This window comes from Sceloporus occidentalis, unplaced genomic scaffold, assembly GCF_023333645.1.
Source record: "Sceloporus occidentalis isolate IW3139 unplaced genomic scaffold, rSceOcc1.0.p SCAF_2, whole genome shotgun sequence".
Taxonomy (NCBI): domain Eukaryota; kingdom Metazoa; phylum Chordata; class Lepidosauria; order Squamata; family Phrynosomatidae; genus Sceloporus; species Sceloporus occidentalis.
The window spans coordinates 28,598,258-28,621,029 of record NW_028316982.1 but is presented as its reverse complement, the minus strand read 5'-3'; the positions used below and the strand labels follow the sequence as shown (position 1 = coordinate 28,621,029).

At 38.4% G+C, this 22,772-nt stretch overlaps 1 protein-coding gene across 4 annotated transcripts in view; it reads left to right on the top strand.

Annotated features, from left to right (window-relative positions):
* Nucleotides 1–22,426, top strand: part of LOC149318082 (lysosomal amino acid transporter 1 homolog) — a 34,797-nt gene extending 12,371 nt beyond the window's left edge. Inside the window, exons 1-9 of one of the 4 annotated variants that reach the window (XM_089507708.1) lie at nt 56–165; nt 4,160–4,274; nt 8,777–9,116; nt 11,737–11,866; nt 12,957–13,047; nt 14,023–14,147; nt 14,788–14,883; nt 16,674–16,859; nt 21,856–22,426. In XM_089507708.1, the coding sequence (XP_089363834.1) occupies nt 8,935–9,116; nt 11,737–11,866; nt 12,957–13,047; nt 14,023–14,147; nt 14,788–14,883; nt 16,674–16,859; nt 21,856–21,954 (909 nt within the window). In that variant the 5' untranslated portion in view covers nt 56–165; nt 4,160–4,274; nt 8,777–8,934 and the 3' untranslated portion in view covers nt 21,955–22,426. The other 3 variants (XM_089507710.1, XM_089507709.1, XM_089507707.1) reach the window with 3 other exon arrangements.
* Nucleotides 22,427–22,772: the final 346 nt, after the last annotated feature.

Genomic DNA, 22,772 nt, shown 5'->3' with positions numbered 1-22,772 from the left:
CCCCTTCGCTTTGTGCCGCCTCAGGGCGCCATTGCCCGGCGGGAGGGAGGGAAGAGGGGCCCCTCAGGTACTGAGAGGGGCCAGGCTTTGCGGCCTAATATTTCTGTGGTCCTCCATGACAGGGAGGAAAGGAGCCCTCTCACTTTTGCGTCTGTTTTTAAAATGGTACTGTTCTTTTCCATTGTAAACCGCCTTCCACACAGCAGAAATAAGCTGGTTGGACAGCGCTTTAAAGTGCCAGGGCTCCATGCTGTGGAATTCTGGGAATGGCAGTTTGCAGAAAACTCTGGTGCCACAACAAACGGCCATGCCCAGAATTCCATAGCATGGAGCCCTGGCACTTTAAAGCGCTGTCCAACCAGCTTATTTCTGCAGTGTGGGTTTTGTTTCTTTATTTGTTGTACTTATACTCTTCAGAAATGGAGGCAGCCAGAGACAGAGTCCAAGCTTTGGGAAACAAGCAATATACAAATCAATATCATCATCATCATCATCATCATGATCTCTGTATCTGTGTAAGAGACAGTGCAGCCCATTTTTGGGAGATGTTTTAGGTATCAGAGTTGCTTCATTTGTTGGGGAAGGTGCTTTTCTAAAGGCCACAATCTTTATTAGGGGTCAGCTAGAACATCCCAAAAGAGTAGTGAAGGAGGCATCTATTTCTTCAAGGTCCTTTTACAGGGCTGGGTTTTGTTTCCTTTTGTTGGGCATCCTTTCCCCACTGTATCCGATAACATTGTTTCATTTAGAGCAGTCATTCCCAAACTCTGGTCCTCCAACTCCCAGAAGCCTCAGCCGTTTTGGTCAGCTGTCTAAGATTCTGGGAGCTGAAGTCCATGCACGAGCCCCATTACTTTCAATGGGGCTCGAGCATACACTTTTTTTGAACACGGTGTGGTCTGGAACAGTGCCCCTGCGTAAAAAAAGGGCGCACTGTATAAGGTAGTAGAAAGGGGAAGACCACACACCAGATGTGTATAACAAGAGGTCACGGGTCAGAGTTTGCAAAGCAGTTAAGGACAGGGGATCCTGGAGGTATCTCATCCATGGGGTCGCCATGAGTCGACTCAAGGACAGTTGACAACAAACAACAACATCTTTATTATAAGGCCTCTACTTCTAAGGTAGGGAAGGACAAAGAGACCCTTTCCCCTTCAGCTTGCTTAAGGTATTTATTTACAGTTGGCCCTTCTTATACACGATTTTTTAACACATGGATTCAAGCATCCACGGTTTGAAAATGTTCCAAAAAAGTATAAATTTAATAATAATAATAATAATAATAATAATAAAATTTATTTATATCCCGCCTCTTTACAAAATGCAATTGGCGCGGCTTACAAGGTTAAAATATACAATCCGAAGCCTCAACCCACCCCACCCCCCTTAAAATACAATTAAATAATGTGGAATTTCAAACCTTGATTTTCCATTTTTTATAAGGGACACCATTTTGCTATGTCATATTTAATGGGACTTGAGCATGTGCGGATTTTGTTATACACGGAGGATCTTGGAACCAAACCCCAGTGTATAACAAGGGTCCACTGTATTTATATCCTGCCTTTCTCCTTTTATTCATATCTCGCACAAATGGGTCTGGAGCACAGTCCACCCTCTATCCCCATTCCATGCCATCGTTTTCTGTCTTGAAAGAGCTGGTGGGGTGAAATTAAAATAATTTAACACAGAACCAATGGACATGTGGAGAGGGGAGGCCTGAGCTTCACATTTCCTGTACTGGGGCCCTTTCACTCTACAGGTTGAGTCTCCCTTATCCGAAATGCTTGGGACCAGAAGTGTTTTAGATTTTGGGTTTTTTCCAGATCTTGGAATATTTGCATATACATAATGAGATATCTTGCAGATGAGACCCAAATCTAAATATGAAATTCGTTTATGTTTCGTATATACCTTATATACATTACCAGCACCACGCCATGACTTGTACCCCATTATTTTCAATGGGGCGTGATAAAACACAATTTTTCCCTTATGCAGGGGGTTCCAGAACGGATCCTCCACATAAGGGATGGGTCCACTCTACTTTAATAATTTTGTGCATGAAACAAAGATGGTGTACAGTGAACCTTCACAAAGCAAAGATGTCACTATCTCAGCCACCCTGTGTGGACAATTTAGGGAATTATTTAGTGAGTCATTCACACTGTGCAAATAATCCAGGATGAATCTGGGTTGAATCTCTGTTCACACACATCCCGAATGCACCCAATTAAGTTGAGGAGGCTGTCACTTAATCCGGGATAATCGATATCAGGTTTTCCCTGCGTTTTTAAAAACGATCCACATTGCTGGTAGTGTGAATAACCGATATGAATAGACCTGTGATAAAACGCTGCATGCCTTGAACATATTCCAAATGCATTCACATTGTCAACTCCATCTTTATTTGAATGTTTGCATGTGTGAGCAACCGAACTTGCAGAGATGCACATCAGTGCGATTCCATAGTGAATAACAAACCCGGAATGCATGATTGAGATTATTTGTGTCTTTGCAGTATAAAAAACTACATCTGAATGACCTCGGAGTATTTCCCATTTTACAATTCCGGATAAGGGAGGCTCAACCTGTACTTGATTATAGCACTAAGGTTCCAGTTTAGCTGCCTTTGCTTCATCCTATAGAGTCCTGGGATTTGCAGTTTGGGTAGGGGCATTTAGAATTCTCAACCAGAGAGCTCTAGTGCCTCACCAAACTGCAAACCCTTGGATTCTATAGGAAGCAGCCATGGCAATTAAAGTAAAATAGTACTGTACTTGTGGGTTGTGAAAGGACCCTTGGTTCTAGACCTCCTCAGCACTATTTTATTATATTATTATATGCAGAAGGGCCAACAAATGTGCAGAGATCTGGAGGAGGAAAGCAGGCACAGTCCCCACAACCCTCTAGCTGCATTCCATGTTTTTTACTGGCTGTCTTAAAAGAGCTGATGTGGCAAACGTCGTCTCCTCCCCGCCCTGGAATGGGACTGTCCTTTCTGTAGTAATTGCAACATAAATGGAAATCTAGCTGATGATACCCTCCCTTTCCTTGTGTCTCTGTGCCTGGGTGAGCCTCACTTCTGGTTTTATGAATAAGGGAGGTCACGCATCATGATTATGACACGTCATAGCTGAGAAGTCTTTGCCTTAGCCATGAACATGATAAATGAGAGGCAGGGTATTCTCAGCTTTCCTCCACGTCTGTAATATGGTAAGAACAAAGCTGACCTGCCTTATTTGGAGGTTTTAAGCATTAATGAGTAAACTTTGTATAAATGCTAATTTGATGTTGTGTGCCTATGGTGACCCTAGGTTTCTTGGCAAGATTTGTTCAGAGAAGGTTTTCTGAGAACTGAACTTTGATCTCTAGAGTCGTAGTCCAACACTCAAAGCACTATGCCATGCTGGCTCACTTATAAATGCTAATATTACTCTTAAAAGTATAGGAGCTTTTTAGGAGGGGGGGGGGCAAAATTTCTTTACTTGGGTCTGTTAGATTTCTTTATACTCAGGTAACAGTAAGCTAAAAGTAAAATGTTTAAAGTGAAGTAATTTGCCAGTCTTTTACATCACAGTAGTGTGGGTCCTCCCTCCATACACCCCTTGAATTTTATTTGCTCGTCCATTTGTTTGTGTAGCTGGTTTAGTTTCTAAAATAAGAAATATTGAACTTTTAACCTGCATGGAAGAAAAGACCTGTGTGTGGGAAGCCCTTGAAATTAACCCTACATAGGTAAGGTCTACAAGTTGCAGAAAGTGTTTGGATGTCTTGACCGTGGAAGAACAGACGACTGGGTTTTTGTCAGAACCTACAGTGATACTAAGCTTACTGCTTGACAAATGCTGGTGTTGCATAAATGGTAACTAGCAACAGACAACAAAATAACATGCATCAGAGGAGATGTTGTACAGGAATAAGCCAAAGGCCAGACCTTCAGTCTCATGAGGATTATAGACTAACCTGTATTATCCTACTGCTTTTGAACTACTTTGTTTCTCTAATAGCTGTTGCTGGTATTTGTCTGGAGACATCAGGTTAAGCTTGAAAAGTATAGTACATAAATGGCTGGAGATATTTCAGTATTCTTCTTGTAGGTGAATGTCATGAAGGTTTCCCTTTGACTAAACCAAAATGTGCTTTCTCTTTTCCACAGTTTATATGATGCTAATCTCCACCAGTATTAACTGCTAGTTCAACACTCCTGCATGTACCACATTGTGTTGTTAGAGCTACCACAGAGGTTTCACAAGAACATGCAGGCCCTGCAGGTAATGAAATGAGTTCTGCTTTAATAAGGCATTGCATTGATTCCCCCCCCCCCACACACACACACACACTGTATTAGTATTTTAGTTTTATGGCTTTTATCTTGGGTTTCATTTTCCAATTTCACGTTCTTTGTCTCCATTTTATAATTCATAAAGAGCAAGGGATTATATGTGGCCTTTTCTCCCCTTTTAAATAAGTAGTTGTTAGTGTCAATAATGTGTGGCAGGATGGAAATGCACAGGCACTAAACTTACAGAACTATATTCACCTGCCTAGAAGCAAACTCACGTACCTAGGAGTAAGCTCCATGGAACTCAGGATTTTTTTTTCATGGTAAGACATACATAAAATTCCACTGCAAGGAAATAAGGTTAAATTTAAGGGAGTTTTTGGACACTTGCTTTTGTATACAAAAATGTAACTGAAAAAAATGAAAAAGTTTAAGAAATAGTGGTTGGCATCCTGTTCATTATTTATAAGGTTGCAAGCTGGAGTTGTGATTTCATAACTTTTGAGATTCACGTTTATAGTTGTTACTGATTAAACATGACCCCAAAAGTCGATCTCTTAAGCCAGGCAGCACCCCAGCTGCAGAGTTATTGATATCCTGGGAAGTGACTGCATCACTCTCCTGGTCATGGGGTGCATTGAGACAAGCAGTTGCAGCAGGAGCCCATAATGTCTTCCCAGTTGCCTGTCTTATTGCATCCAGTGACTGGAAGAGCACTATAGTTGTCATTTTCAGCACCTTGATCTTCAGAAACCCTTCAGTTGTGGTGCTACCTGAAGAGGTAGATGGGGGGGGGGTAACATTTGCAGAAAAAGCTGCAATGCTGGAGCTCTTTGTCTAACCTACATCTGATGAAGAATCTTGACCAGTTTTTCATCTATTATAAACAATGGGGTTATTGTATATAGTGTACATTGAGATCTACAAGAGAGCTGACATCTGGCATACCTCCGGGCACCATCCTGTCCCCCATGCTGTTTAAAATTTACATGAAGCCATTGCGTGAGATCATCCGGAGACATGGGGCACAGTGTTATCAGTATGCTGATGACACCCAAATTTATTTATGTCTCCGATTGTTGCAGTGACTAAAGAAGGCATCTCTCCTCTGGATGCCTGCCTTGAGTCAGTAATGGGCTGGATGAGGGAAAACAAACTCAAACTGAATCCAGAGAAAACAGAGGTACTTGTGATAGGTACCTTAAGTCCAGGGATGGAGATTTGTCAACCAGTCCTGGATAGGGTCATGCTTCCCCTAAAGGACAAAGTTCGCAGTTTGGGAGCACGCCTGGACTCGTCGCTACAATTGTCATCTCAAGTGGATGCGACAGCCAGGAGTGCTTGGTACCAACTTCGGTAGATATGCCAACTTCACCCCTACCTGGACCAAAAGGACCTAGAAGCAGTGGTACACACACTGGTAATCTCTCGTCTTGATTTCTATAACATGCTGTATATGGGCTACCCTTGTACCAAGTTCGGAAGCTTCAACTGGTTCAAAATGTGGCAGCCAGACTGGTCACCAGTTTATCCAGGTTTGACCATATAAAATCTCTTCAGTGGCTGCCAATTAGCTTCCAGGCGCAATACAAGGTGTTGGTTATTACCTTTAAAGCCCTATATGACTTGGGCCCAAGTTACTTACGGGAACACCTCTCCCCACACAATCCGCCCCCCACACTTAGAATAACTGAGAAGAACATGTTAAAACATCAATCAACTATGCTCATATCGACTTCCCAAAGAGCCTTCACAGCAGCTGCTCCGAAATTGTGGAATGATCTCCCGGAAGAGATCTGTCTTATTACCTCCTTGGAGTTGTTTAAGAGAGCACTTTTCTGGCAAGCTTACCCACCTGACCTTGTGTAAGAGATACCTTCAGACCATTGTACGAATCTACTGCATTACCACTTGATGATGAGTCAGTTTTAAGAATTAACTGTATTACTTTTATTGATATAATATGTATTTTATTATTGATGTATGTGTTTTAACGGATTGTAATCCCGCCTTGATCCATCTGGGAGAGGCGGGAAAATATAAATAAAAACTTATTATTATTATTAATAGATCACTGGATAACTTACAGTAGACCAGTAAATGTTCTGATTCCCAATTTATTAATTTAGGCTCGAAACATACTAGCATACAGAGGCAACTTCTGGCTGTTCCAAGAATGTGGTGTTTACACGCCACATGCCCCCAGAGCACCTAGAAGCCACCCAGAGGCAGAAAAGGAGCAGCTTTTTTTTGCTCCTTGCCGCAGTCCATTTGGGACTGCAGGAGGCACCCTCAGCAGGAGGCGCCCTAAGGGCTGCAGCATGTGTTCATTACAGCCCCAGGGCGATCAGACTGGGAGTGGTTTCTGGATGCTCCTGGATGTCTGCGCAGCCATACACAGAGACAAAAACCTGTCTACTTCAGCAGAAATACAGAATAAACTTCATCAGCTCAGCACATGACAGTCCTCCCTTTCCTTTTAACTTTCTCATATTTTATAGATAAAATCTTAGAAAGATGGTATCTGAATTCTAAAAGTGCCACAAAGGCAGGAGATGTCTTCATTGATCTTAGTGCTCATGCTTTTAGTGCCCTAAATATCTTCTATGCCCTTTACAATCATTAATTCTTAATTTGGATGAAGTAGCTCAATATAGTTAGAACTATTTTGAGTGGACTATTTCTGATGGTTCGGATTTTATATCCAAAATCATTTGTGTTAAAATATAGCAAAGCTGGGTGTTGAGTTATTCTCAACTAAAGTAAGATCTATTTAATCAATGGTTGAATGTTGAGTAAACACATACATAAATTCCATTATTGTGTGGGTCTGCTGTAGTGGATACTAAAGATAAATTTCAGCCTTACCTCTGCTGTGATTTTGTTTGGATTACATACAGATAGAGTGACCTCTATTCTGTACTAATGTACAAATTGAGAATAACAAGATTTTACATATTCAGAGAGGATATGAAATGGACATTAATTTATTTCTTGTAGTACTCTGAAATCTTGGAAACTGGCCCAGTCATTCACTATCCCTTTCTCTGTTGCATATGCCGTTGAGCACATAGTTATTCTATCATCAGTTACTTTTACCCATTGCTGCACATACACCCACACCCAGGATGCAATTGAGTGTGTGGCCATTGCTGCACTGCAAAACATTTTTTTTCATAATAATGGAGAAGTTAATTATGAAAAGTGTTGGCAATGCAAGACATATTGCTGCTACCATCCACATTTCATTAAATTAATTCCTGGAATCTAGAGATTTTGATTCAAATCCATGCTTTAATTTGCAGTGGAAATTGGATGCATATCCAGATCACTTAATGTGGATTATTACTCTTTTAAAAAGCTCTTAACCATTATGTACTTACAGTCAATCTGACAATATACTGAATCTCAGAGCAAGATCTTTAATCCTTATCAGTGGCTGTAAGTATGGAACCTATGGCTGGTCATTGTTTTATATTAATTAACATAAGACAGTAAAGATACAGTTTTATAGGGCATCAATTTATTTTGTGTTGTGGTGCATTTTGTTCACATTACAAATATGCTAACAAATGTTAATGACATTTTGTATCAAGAATCATTGCTGTATATAATAACCAGGTTGCTTAAATGTATACAGACAAATTGTAAATGATAAGGAACTAAAACAATCAAAAATTAGTTTTGAAATGCAAGTAATATTGAACACATCAAATATCAAATTTAATATTTCCAGTTAAAATAATAACGAGCAAAAAGCAAGCTGTGAGTTCAGTCATCCAGAAAGTTCTCTGACACAAATTGAAATGAATGGGAGTCATGTAAGAGCTTGGTAGCTCCTGTTTACATTAATGAGGCTTAACTAGAGAATGTTTGGGTGAATTGAACCCTCTACTATTAGTTTATGAAAAGTCTGGCAGATAAGGAAGGGGATGGAAAGAGAAGCACTAAACTGCTGTTTCCAGGTGAAGATTAATCTTTTCCCTACCCTTCCCCATGTCATTAGCATCAACTAATGACCAAGGAGACATAACATGAAATACATATTACATACAACCTAGATTAAAGAAAGCAGTTGCAAATAATTTCAAAATATGTCTGACTGGTTCTCTTACTCTGGTACAGTTGTTAATTTTATTATGGTGTCAAATTTTCTATAAGTATGGCAGTTCAATTAAAGTTGGAATACTGTTCATTGCAATTTTGCTATAGGAAACACTTCATCAGCTACCACTGTACAATATTACCATTTTGATGTTTTCTGTTGATTTTCTTGGGCTGGAACCAAACACTCACTTGAATTGTAGAAAACTAGACATTTTCTATCAGCAAAAGAACACTCAAAACTGTGGGTTAATGTCTATATTCTAAATTTTCTTTCCTGCTTTGAGTTTGCCTTTCATATGTGTCCAAATAGAATAATTAGCTGGATTTGTCTTTTAAATTGATGTATTCATGCTGGATGTATTTTATTTTCTTTGAATTTGGCAGGCCCTTCTGTGAGGTTGGAAATAAATTGTTGTACCAAGTCATCCATCTGGATGTGTGAGCTTTGAAGGGAGAGAGAGAATATTCAGAATTGGTAAATGGATTTGCATGGGGTTCAGAACTGAGCCAACTTCTGAAATAATATCCCTGAACTTGAATAGATGGCTCTCCAGCAGCATCTACAAGCTTTTAATATCTCCCCAGTAGAGGAGAAGAGATTGTGTCTAAATGGAACACCCTGGATTTGGCATTTCCTTGAAGAATGTGTCGGGAATGCGTGGGAGTATTGGAGTGTTGTCATAGGCCTGATCTCCATTGTCTGCTTTCTGTTTGCTGCTCTACCGTGAGTTTAAAGTGTTTAAGTACTTTTCAGATGCATATATGAGTAATCTTGCCTGAAGCTTTTCTCGGAAGCAGCCTTTTTTGGTTTATCCTTTGATGCATTTCTGTCCCTATCTGCATAGAATAAATAGGATATGCCAGAGCAGCATGTTTCTCCTGTTTAAAGCAACATTTGATGGTTGACAAATTAGCTTGCTATACTCTACTGTTGTGGTGACTTGACACTAATCTATGCTATTTGGAGCACATAAGAACACATCACCCCTTCTTCTTTGATCTTTCCATCATTAAATATATGGCAGTGCAAGAGCATCGTTCACACATTTAACGGGAGGAGAAGCCATCATACTGTCTACATTCTGCCCATTTTGTTGGTAGATTCAAATGACAAGCCACTGCACCTCTGATGATATGGCATGGGGAATAGAGCTAGTACAGTGCTGTGACGCGGGCGCGCTTTATGCGGCTTACAGCATACACTGACAGCCACATGGGGAAAGGCGCGGCTCAGCGCTTCCCATAGGCCACGCCGCCATATGCACTAGCCCCATTCATTTAAATGGGGCTTGAGCATAGGCGGAATTTGCTTTACGCGGGGAAGTCCAGAACAGATCCCCTGTGTAAAGTAAGGGCACGTTGGCCCCTTACAGACAGGCCAAAAATAAAGCTGCTTTGGGTCACTTTGGAGGTATGCTGTTTAAATGATACATGCATACTAAGAGTCCAGAAGCCGCACCAAAGCCATGATCCAGTCCTAAGGACTAGAGCGCAGCTTTGACGCAGCTTCCGGACTCTTAGTACGCATGCATCATTTAAACAGCATACCTCCAAAGTGACCCGAAGCAGCTTTATTTTAGTCTGTCTGTATGGGGCCATTGTAATGCTTAGAAGCTCATTGCAGGGTCATGTTTGGAGAACCATTGCTACATTATAGTCTGTTAACTTTTCTTATTGTATATGATTTGTACATCAGGTGACAAATCCTCCAGTTGATTGGGTCACAACAGAGCTTCTAATTATCTGAATCTAGTGGCAACATCATAATGACACAAATTGCATTGTCTAGGAACGGAATTAATGGTATATCTGAAATAGTGGACCCACATGATGGCATGGACCAGTGTGATCTAGAGCACTGTGATCTACTACTCAAAATGGAAATCAATGCTCAGATGCTGTTCCATGGCAGATTTCCAGAAAAGAAGCAGTTGTAGCCAATGAGCATTAAGAAAGTACCAGTCCTTGGCCCATAGGGGGTGGGAATGTTGTCCTGCGCATCAGATTGGAGGGTCTTATCTAGTAGGAAGCCTTGATTCATTTTCCCCCTCAATCATGATTTCAGAAACTGCTTATCCCATAGCGTTTGTTCTTCACTAGTAGAACAGGAATATTAATAATCACCTTCACATATTTATTGTTAAGATAAATTAGAAAAGGTTTCTAAAGCATTTTTTCTAGTATTAAATACTGTGGAAAATGATAGTAACTAGTCGTGGTAAGAGAAAGAAAAGGAGAATTGGCTTGCTTTATTAAAAACTGGATTCACAGTTACTTAAATAGATTTAAGTCTTCAGTCCTATGCAGGTTTACCCAGGAATTAGATTCACTGAAATTAATGAGTAAACCTAATTAATGAGTAAATCTAATTAATGAGTAAGCCTTTGCACCATGGAAAGGTCGGATTGGGGCCGTGGCATGTAGTTTCTGTAGCCCCGATCCAGTGAAGAAAGAGGCGGCTGCAGGCCTCCATTACGGGCAGTCTGTTCAGCTCCTAAGTACTTATCATCCAGATAGTTCATGTGTTTCACATCAAATGGAATTTAAAATGGTTAACAAGACAGAAACATTGAGACCTAAAGCCAGTTGTTAGTACCAACAAGAATATATCCATTGAATAAATGAAGATTGATACATTAGCACATAAGGGAGTTCAGTTTTTTAATGTGTTTTATTTGAATTGGGACTAATTGAATTTATGATAAAGCATAACAAATGTTTATAATAGTAAAATGCACAATTGAAACAATTTTAAACATTTACTATAAATTTGCTTTATAAGTTTCCTTCCTCTCTAGAAAAAAACATGTTTTCAGATATTCCCCTCATAAATAGATATAATATATATAAATTTATTATTCCTTTTAAAAAAAGTCTGGCTATTATTATTATGACCAACCTTCTTACTGAAACCACAATGACTGTTAGAAATTAAACATTTTAACTTCTAACAGTTTATTGGCAGTTGTTTATTGTTAGATCAGTATCCAGTGTCAGTTGCTTCTTTTAATCACTTTATTTTATAATGCAAGAAATGTCATTCAGAAACAGATCTTTCAATTAACATAAGTTCAACCAAAACAACTTGCTTTAAAAGAGCACCTTATAAAGAACAATTATTATTTAAACTAGTGGTCATAACATCTGAACTGCATTCTGCTACTTAATTTTCTGATTTAGTCCTGTATTGGTATAGTTCTACACATAAATGCAAAAAAAAAATGGTTTAAAGCAAACAACAATGGTTTTCTCCAGTACTGGATTGCTGGAGACCTTATCAGTTTTATTGGGTGTTATTTTCCCCCCAACTCTGATTTGTGTTGTTTCACTTTTCCTTACTCCAGTCAATTGTATGTGGCCTATCAGAATGGAAAAGTGGACCAAGCACTGTCGTTGGGTTTCCTCCTGTGCTGGATTGCTGGAGACCTCACCAGTTTTATTGGGTGTTATTTGACAAAGCAACTTCCAATACAGGTAAACTGGTCAGAATTTTAAAATGTTGATTTGCAATAGACCTGAGATCACATTGACATTTATTCTTGCTTTTCACGCTAACTTAAGAAAACTATATTAAATTATGAAAAATTGTGTTCTTTCCATTTTATTGGAGTGTTTTCTGTTTATTCAGTTAATGATCCTTTTCTATTTGTTCTTCATATATATTTTCTCTTTTCACCACAACAGGTATCTCCAGCCTCTCTGTTAAGCTTCTTTCTCTTCTCTTTATATTTTATAGTACATACGCTGGTGGGGTCCCCCCCCCCCCACAATGGCTTTTCTGTTTATCTCATTTCACACACACACACACATCTCTGGCACCCTATCTCTGTTACCTACACTTTCTCTGTGCATCCCATGGCATATTCCATCTCCATAGGCTTCTTTGCATTTCACATTGCTCCCTTTTCTCTCTGTATTCCACATGACACTTCTTGGTTTCACAGTACCCCATCTTTGCTACTCCCCCCCCACACACACACACACACACTTTTCTCTTTCTTCATTTATGATCTTCCTCAGCCTGCAAAATTTTCACACTTCCTTAGCATTTCACATACACTGAAGGAATCTTCAATGTATGTGAAATTGCAAGAAGCTGGGACAGATCATAGCAACTCTATCACATACTTCTGAAACAACAGAGAGGAAGAAGAGGTATGGGAATTCTCTGTCTCCTGCACTCACATTTGGTGGGCTTTAATAAGTGTCAGAGCTTTTGTAAATTATCCCAGGATTGCAAATACTTTAAGAGGGTTTTGTGGAGGTGGAGACTAATCTGTGCCGGCATGGTATCAGAAAAATGTACATATGTATGCATGCTTCTAAATGGCAGAAAGCTTGCAATTCAGCAGAATAAAAGTTCAATGAGATTCATACACACTAAGCTAGGATGGCTGTCTAATATCCACAAATATTCACATTTGTTAAGGTCATCTACTGTAGTCCTGCTCAGGGCTTCTCTTTATAAGAGATGACTAAACAATGAGGTGTTGGAGCAGGAGCTTGCAAATGCCCTGCCAGTTGAGATCTATAAATTATGCATTGGTCTTGTCATCTTTTACAGATCATCACTGCCATTTTTTACATTTACATGGACATAATTATGATATCCCAGTTTGCCTATTATAAGCTAAGGAATCAGAAGGTGACAAAATGTGAGTCTTTTGAATGAAGATGTTATGCAGTTTTCTGCTCCTCTTAATTTTTTATTTTGTCATGCTTTAAACTGCTTAAACTGTGTGTTTTAAATAGCATGTTGAACAGTGTAGTAGCTTCAACTTGACATGTTCTTGTGATTTTGGTGTTAGATCTAGCTAGCACACTGTAGTTTTAAAAGAGGATGCACTAAGGACTGCAGAAAGTCACACATACTCTTCTGCTGCTATCAAATGAGGAAAGGAAAATGGACTCATTAATTTTAATTGTTTTTAAAACAATTGTGAAGGTTTTTTAATTGACTCTCTCTGTCAGTTGCCTTGGGTCCCACTCTGGGGAAAAGGTAGCATACAAATGAAAGAAAAGGAAATGAGAGAGAGAGAGAGAGAGAGAGAGAGAGAGAAGTTGCTACAGAAAAATGTTCATTTAGGCTGCAATCCTATACCAAATTACCTAGAAGTAAGCCCTTTTGAATTTAAGAAAATTACTTTTGAAGTATAGATATGGACTTCCAGATATAGGACTGTACAGGTGTGCTCTTAGCTAAGTTCCCTAATTATACCATATCATGCAGTCACCTGTCGGCAGTCCTGTAAGAAGACGCAGAATAGGTCACTTGTATGATTTGCTGATATGCTGCAATAAACTCATGGCTTGAAGACAAGTGGCTCCTGCGCACAGGTAGAGGTGAATGGTCCATCTGATGACTGTCTATTGTACATATGGGGCCAGTTCAAAATTGTCCTCAATCCAAAAAGAGAGATTTGAGGATGAACCAACAATTTGAATGCTTCAAGGATAGAAAAAGAAGAAATAAGTTCAAATGAATGGAACAGCTATTCACCCTAATTTGGATCCTGTGCTGCCATAGAACTATACATGCATGCATTTGTTTTTGCATTTAGTCTATAAACAAACATTAGATTTGTTTAAAAGCAGCAGTGGAAAGATATTTATTTTATTTCTCTTTCAAGGTGGTATAAACTTGAAGAACTGTTGTATAACCTGGATCTTGTTGTGCCTAGTACTGTGTATGATTTTACCCAGTCAACTGCTGCTACAAAGCCAAGTCCAGACCATTTTTTCAGGAAAAAGTGAGGTATGACCTAGTTTTATATTATATGGAGACTTTATATATTTATTTATGAACAGAATAATTGGTGGAATAATTATTTGTTATGATCCTAACAAAAAGTAGTATTAGGTAATATGATGTAGAAATGGGTAAAAGGTAAAGGTTTCCCCTTGACATGAATGTCTAGCTGTAACCAACTGTAGGGGGTGATGCTCATCTCTATTATTAAGCCAAAGAGTTGTCTGAAGACGAATCCGATGGTCATATGGCCAACATGACTGCACAGAACGCTATTACCTTCCCACCAAAGTAGTACCTATTTATCTACTTGCATTTGCATGCTTTCGAACTGTTAGATTGACAAAAGCTGGGACTAGTGACAGGATCTCACCCCATCATGTGGTGCTTGGGCCTCGAACTGACAACCTTCCGACCTTACAATAATCAGAATTGGTGTCTTAACCACTAAACCACCACATGTAGAAATACCATAATACTATGTAGTACCTTTAGTTTCATTTATTAGTTTTAAAGATAATTTGCCATTTAAAAAAGCATCTTCTGTTCCCTGCTTTAATCCATAATAAAAGATTCTGAAGGTTACCTGCAGGCTTCAAACTTGAAATTGCTTAATGTTTTCTCTTTGGTTTTCTTAATTTTTCAGAGATCTCATGATATAATTGAGACGTCAGGCTTCATTTGTGGCTATGTATCATGTGTGTTTTATTTAGGATCAAGAATTCCTCAGCTGTATAAAAATGTAAGTTTGTTTATTGTTGTGTTTTTTTATTGGTAGAAGACTATTTTGATCTTTAACTATGTTTAAAATATTTTTATATAATTTCTTTTTGAGAATTGGGTTTAGGACTCTAAATTTTAAGTAAAATAGATGTTTACTGAATAGAACAGATTACAATTCAGACTGAAACAAAAAAGACCAATTCAACACAGCTTCCACTAAATGATTTTTGGTTAGAGTTAGGTGATGATTAAAATGATATCTTCATTATCCAACAGAAATATCCTATATGTTCAGTCTTGACTACATGGGTTGCATGATTTTTCTGGAGTAAATCGTTGAAAGTATCTTGAAAATGGAGATTCAAGTATCTTGATGTGCATTTAAGATCAGACTAAAATTCTTGAATAAGTTTTAACAAGTTGGCACTGCAGCAAAATATTACAGTATGGAGTTCTGTTTATGATTCAAACTATTTTATAACTCCCTGCTTCCCTGTTTTCCACTCCCTCCAATAGTCAAATTACCAAACCACAAAGTACACTCAGTCCTTATTGGACTATATTTTTGATTGGGGATTATATCTATTTTGTGGTTGTTAAGGTGGGGTGATGAACACACTGGTGCCTAGGACCAGTTACATTAAAATATACATTTTTTTCATTGCATCCTGTCATTTTCCATTGAAAGAACATTTTGACTAACTTTCCAGTGTGAATCAGGAACGTCTGACCTATCTAAAATGAAAAAGCTCTTTCAGCCCTTCTTACATAGTTGTTGTTGTATGTCTTCAGATGGTTTTTGCCTTATGATAGCCATAAAATAAACCAATTACAGGGGTTTCTTGGCAAGATTTTTTCAGAGAGGGGTTTGCCTTTGCTTTCCCCTAAGGCTGAAAGAATGTGAAACCCAGTGGGTTTCCATGGCTGAGTGGGGATTGAAACCCTGGTCTCCAGAGTTCTAGTCCAATGTTCAAATAATGACACCATACTGGCCTTGTTATATAGTGCAGTGCCTTTCCTCAAACCCATGCCTTCCAAATGGGATTATGGGAGCTGTAGTCCCAGCACATCTGGAAAATACTATTCTATATTTTCTCTCTTTCTTCCTTTCCAACCAAACAGTCTTTATTCCCACCTCAGTCCAGTTGTCAGATCCCCTACTTATTGAAACAAATCACTGAATCATGATGCATCTTTTGATTCTTTTTGGCATTCTTTTGCTCCCCCCAGATTTTCTTATTTGTGCATACCAGCAATCTTCAGGCTTATCCCTAGTTCTTTTGATAATCTCTCCTATATGGGTTGTGTGGTTGTGGTTACAACTCCGCAAGCAAGGGAAGATTGGAATTGGTGTTCAAATGAGTGGTGATTTCATTGGAGAAGGTGAAGATTTAATGGGCTGCCAAATGATTTTAGGATTCCTAATCTATCATGGTTGATGTGTGTCTATTAAGGGGAGATCTGTATAACCCAATAGCAGAGTGCATGCTCTGGACATCATAAGTACTGCTGCAGTTGGTGCAGACAGTTTTGAGCTAGACAGACCAGCAGAGGCAAATGCCCTCTAACCAAATAAGGCCAAGAAAACCCTTGTTTTCTTGGCCTTAAGGTTTGTCTTAGGATCACCATAAATCAGAAATGGCTTAAAGGTACACACAGCAACCTATGTTCTTATGACAGTAGATAAAATGTGTTCAGGGGTTTTCAGTTTCCATAATGTCCACCATAAGATTTCAATTATTCGTTTCAGGTAATGTGTGGAAAAAATCTGCTTTTCCTGTAATCCTCCATTTACTTGTTGCATTCTAGTTCCAAAGAAGATCGACAGAAGGAACATCTTATCTGTTGTTTGCCTTAGCCATGATGGGAAACTGTACCTATGGTCTAAGTCTTGTCTTAAAGATGCCTGCAACAAAATATCTCATACGTTTTTATTTCTGGCATCATCTTCCTTGGCTTATTGGGAGTTTTGGAGTTTTGTTTCTAGATATTTTTGTATCCTTTTCAAATGAAAATTGTTTATTTCACAGAAATCTCTTGAAAAAGTAGTTTTTGCCCGCAGGTGATGCAAATTACAAAGTAATAACTTTTCTTTCAATAAAGTTTCAGCATTCTATCTATAATAAGGGAACAAAAATTTACACTTTCTAAAACTCTATTGTTACATCAAATATGTGCATAGGTGGCACAACTTTACCAAATTTCATTTGTTATGTCAGAGAACAAGGAGAATATGTGTGTAATGTACCTGTTAAATCGAGAACAAGTATTTGTGTGTGACCTATATCTTTGAATATATGTGGACCAAAATGGTATCTTGAAACATTAGTTTTGAAAAAGTGTATCAGAGAAATGTATGCTAAATATGGCTATTGTTACCATAGCTTGTTCATGTTGTACATAATGTTATTCCACAGCCTAAAATGAACATAAAATAGATATTTTGCACTTAAGTAGAAAACTCTGTGGAACACTTGCTGCATCTATTGAACACCAATAAATTGTCCCTTATACTGTACTTAGGGCTTGGTCCAATCTTGATTAAAATGCTGCTGATTAAGCACCAGATTGAAAAATGGAAAAAAAAACCTGACTAAGGCTGCACCCTATTCACATACTTCCCTGGAAGGTAAGCCCCAGTGAACATAGTAAGATTTACTTCTGAGTAAATATTCATAGGCTCAAAATGTGCATCAGGGTAGGAATGATGCAATCCTCCAGAAGTTGTTGAACTCCCAGCATTCCTCACCATTGGCTATGCTGGCCAGGGCTTCTAAGAGCTACTGTTCAACATCTAGAAGGTCAACAACACTGGGAGGTCCACACAATTTCTACCCATGCTGTACAACTTATACACACAGCTGTTATATACAGTCACATGCAAGTAAGTGGCAGTGGATACTACAGTCGGCCCTTCTTATACACTGATTTTTATACACGGATTCAAGCATACACGGTTTGAAAATGTTCCAAAAAAGTATAAATTTGCCTTGATGTTCCATTTTTTATTAGGGACACCATTTTGCTATGTCATTATACTTAATGGGACTTGAGCATACACGGATTTTGTTATACACAGGGGATCTTGGAACCAAACCCCAGCGTATAACAAGGATCCACTGTATCTTATTAAACATGCTAGTGGGTGGCTAAATTACAGTTTAATATAGTGTGCATTATACTATCAGAAATATTGTTTCAGATTGATGGTAAAAGACTTAAGAAAGTTATTCCTTTGTTTAAATGACAATTCTAGAATAATTTATGGCAAGAACATGTATTAAATTGCTAAAATGCCTTATTGGCATTTCTTCATTCTTTCTTGTTTCAGTTCAGTCCCCTTTTTTCTGATTGCTGTAACAGCAGGAAACATTCTCTCTTCCGTGTTACTGTTACTAGATGATAGCCCAATGTGAATCTCTAAAAATATAATCCAAATGTGATTGTAAGAAGATTGGGAATCACGTCTCCAGATAGAACCTTCCCTACCCAATTAGTTATCTATAGAATTGTAGAAATTAGCTGACACCATACTCAAAATCACTCAAACAACCAATATATTTCACTATGTCTCATTTTAATTACAGCTAACATTACCTACTAGGCATTTGTTTGAGACTAATGAAATCTAAACTAGACAGTAATTTTGCTTTCCCATTCTCTACAAAATACATCATGACTTGTAAAGAGGTATAGCAAGGAATACTTTAAGTTAGATGAAGAATGTTGTTGACTATTGCTCCTTTATCCCTAAGGTTTTAATATACATTTATAACAGTCCAATCCATAACTCAAGTCATCACATTATTTTCTTTCAATATCACTACATTTTAGTAGTTTAGCTTCAGTGAGTTTTATCACAAGCTTTACATGTTATTTTTTATTCAGTAACCCAAATCGTAATTTTAAGAAAGCAGTTTACAGTCTGTTTTAAATTTTGATGCAAATCAAATTGTTTGAGACAGAGCTATGGTACATAAAGCAATATCGTGTTGGTTGCCATCACCGTTGCCAATAAAATCATTTTTTAAAGTTTTGTGAAAAATGGGAATGAAATGGCAGAGGGCTTGGATGTCCTCCCGGTACTTGTATGGAAAGATTGTATCTCCATACATCTACATAGGTACAGTGCACCCGTGTTATACGCAGCTTTTAGCTTACCCGCAAAGCTGTGTAGAGCCATGCGGGGCGCAAGGGGTGGCGCGTCCCATTTGAATGAATGGGGTGCGCGCGCCACCATGCCACCGTGTACATACGCGATATTTGGCTTATGCGGGGGGGGGGGGTACGGAACGGATCCCCCACATAAGCCAAGGGCACACTGTATTGTAAATTTAGCATGTTGTTTGTGACAGAGCTGAGGCAGGATATGACAGTATCAAAGAACTGAGAATGTATGTGGATTTTTTTTTAAAAAATTGTATTTGAATTTGAATTCTAGTACTAACTTGACATAGTCCATAGCTAAATGTAATTCCACACCATGATACAAAACCTCTATTGTCAGCTACTGTGGTAATGTGTCATTTTGTCCACTGGCAGCCTTCTGTGATGCATGGCTTCTAGCCATAATTTGAACAAAAAAGCATTTTATTTCTGCAAGGGCTAAACAATGTCCTGGTCCCATGGCTTTTGCTGGAAACATTAACACTGAGTGGATTTTCTCTTTGTTAAAACAAGCAAATGTGTATTTGACCCCAGTGATCTTGGCATGGTGTTTTTTGCATGGTTCATAATATTGTTCCACAACAGCAACACAGAGCTTAAAAGGAACCTGGAGACCTCTGATCACGAGCAACACATTACAAATGAGAAATGGTCACACATTTTTCTGTTATGCAGTCTGTTCAGAAACTGAACTGTATGTCAGGGAGTGTGTCTAAGTTCAATTCATATTGAAACCACATGGTTGCACACTGGCCAAATAATAGTTCAAATGTCTGTATATTCAGACTCCAGATTTTCTTATTTCTTAAAAAATTGATAAAACATCCAATTATTTGGTGAGTAGCCTAGCAGACTGAATCTCCAGCTCACAACTGTAAATTGTGAAATGCTTGAAATAGGCTTTCCAGATGTGGTTGAAATGAAAGTCCCAGCAGTCATTGCTGGTGTTACCAATGGTGATGAATGCTTGGAGTTGCTGTGCAACATCTAGAGGGCCACATGGCTAAAAATGTAATTTGATTATTTTCTGCCCATCAAATTTATCTTAAATTTGTGCCATTGCCTTCTATAAGCTTCAGTAAGTATCTATGATGCTCTGTTAGTTGTCTGTTGTGTGTTTTCCTGTAGTCCCTGTTACATCAGATTAGATTATTCTGGGTCTTTAGGATAACCAAAAATTTTCACTTTGGGTTCCTTGGTGTTACAGCATTTTCTCTTTCTGTGTCTCTCTTAACAAAACAATACTATACTGCAGTCTTCTGCCTTGGATGATTTTGAAATAGCTCTTCTTTTTTAACAAAAAGAAGTTTATTGTAATGTTATCCTTTTCCTCCTTTGTCCAAACTAGACTAATGTTAATATATTCAGAAGACAGGTGGTTGTGTCTGTGGGCTAGAAATATCAAAAAGACAAGGAACAAATGTTTCTCTATAGTATTTTAATTCAAAATTTCAGAATAGGAATGACACACATAATTACTGGGAAAGGATTTTAATATTCAAATGCCATTAAGTTAAGTAAAAGAGCTGTTGTGGTATTAAAGGTTAAATTGATATACTCAGTTGCTAAATGGCATGCTAAGTTAGTTAATTGGGAATGATGAACAATAAATGTTTTGTGGAAAAGGACCTGTTTTATATTTGTTCTTTTCCAAATATCTCTTCCAGATATGTGATGGATCTCCCTCTCCTGAAGTAAATACCTGTTTATCTTGGCAGAGAAAACAAATTACATTTAGATTTGAGTATGTATACCTCCTTTTTCAATTAGGTTAAAGACTGTGTATATATGTGAGAACTCTGGACTTCTCCAGTTATTGTGGAGAACAGTGGTTCTTAACCTGTGGTCTAGACCTCCCAGGGGGCCATGATGTCCTGACAGCAGGTCTGTGAAGACTTGAGGCTGCTCAGTCCACCTCCTCCCCAAAGTGGAGATGCCACATGACAGAAGCCAAGGCAAAGGCTGGCTGGCTGGGCCTGCACTTTGCCATTCAATGCTCTCCAGCTGCAAACTGGTAGGGAAAAGGAGAAAAATATTCTGTCCCCCTCCAGCACCTCTGAGGGAAGGTTAATGGATGGTGTAACTGTTAATGATTCAGTGTTCAGGTATTATTATTATTACTATTACTATTACTACTATTTTAAATACTGAGTTAAGTCGTGAAGTTTCACAAGATATTTAAAGAGGTTCTCTGGTTAAGAAAATTGGAGATTATCAGATGAGGAAAAATCGGGGAAGAAAAAGGCATACTTCTGGCAAAGTTGCACAGTTGCATTGAAGATTTTCAGATGACATTGCGCATATTCAGGACTTGACCCATGAAGATCCCGGAATGCTCCAGTGACAAATTATTCCTGGGACTTCCCTATGACTGGCTTGTTGTTGAAGCATTCCTGGATTTTCATGGATTAAGTCCTGGATAAGTGCAATGTGTCTGAAAATCTTCAGCACAATTGCACAACTTTGCTAGGAATATGCCGTTAACTCCCAGCTTCCCCCCCCCCCACCCCCCATCTGATAATCTTCATTGTCAGGAACCACTATATATAGAGTCTTATACATATTTGTATATACATTCAGAAATTTCTTCACACAAACTAATGTGATGGAGCAAATACATGTTTGTCTGAATACTTTTTTTCTTTTCAAATTATCATGTACATGTTCATCCATGAAATATTGTGATCAGGATGAAACATATTCTAAAGTATTTTGTACCGAGGAAAATATGTCCTTAATTTAATTTACTATTTTTGGTCCTAAAATTGACACTGTGTAAGCTGTCTTTCTCTGAAACTATTATTTTCCTTACCTTAATATCCAGATAACTGTACAATTTATTATATATCGTAAACAAAAGAAGAAAAGAGCCAGCTTGGTGGCCTTAGAAATAGAACCCTTGCTCATAAATGAAGATTTCTGATGTCCATAAAATCCGTGTTATCTTTCTGTAAAATCAGCTGGATCCTCATTTAGTCATAACTAACTCAAGTCCCAATGGGTTCTCTCCAGATATGATAAAGTTTAGATGTACCCCCTTGTTTTCATTCTGACATCTTCAAGACTTGCCGTAAGTGAAAGATGATGCTCATTAGAAGCTCATCTTATTTCCATTTGCTTGTATTTGGTTGGTTTGGAGAGATACTGTTACAAAAGAGAAAAGAAGCCAGACCTAAGAGTTCCAGGATGATCTTCAATTACTGGATTTTAAGAAGTTGAAATCCTTGGAGACTAGCCAGTGTGGGAAGAAACATGCCAGTTTTGGCAAGATCAGATGCTAAGTTGCAACCAAAAAAAGCATCATCTTTTGAACTAATATTTTCATCCTTAAATGAATCTTATGTTGCACACTACTTTTCTGAGCCGGATGATAATAAACTCTTTTATATATCAGTGAGATCGTTTTAGTCATTGTGATGGTTGCCATTTCTGATTTATAGTGACCCTAGCCTACCATGGGTTTTCTCGGTAAGATTTGTTCAGATATGCCTTGCCTTAATCTGAGGCTGAGAGAGTGTGACTTGCCTGGGTCACCCAGTGGGTTTTCATGGCTGAGTGCATATTGAACCCTGATCTCCAGAGTTGTAGTTCATCTTTCAAACCACTTCATCATGATTGCTCTCTTGTTTTCCTTAAGGAACCAGAACTAAAGGAGGTGCAGGAATATGCTAAGACCTCTTATCATGTCACAAGTTCTGTGAGATCTTACACAATTGGAATATCATCTGCCATGTTTAAACT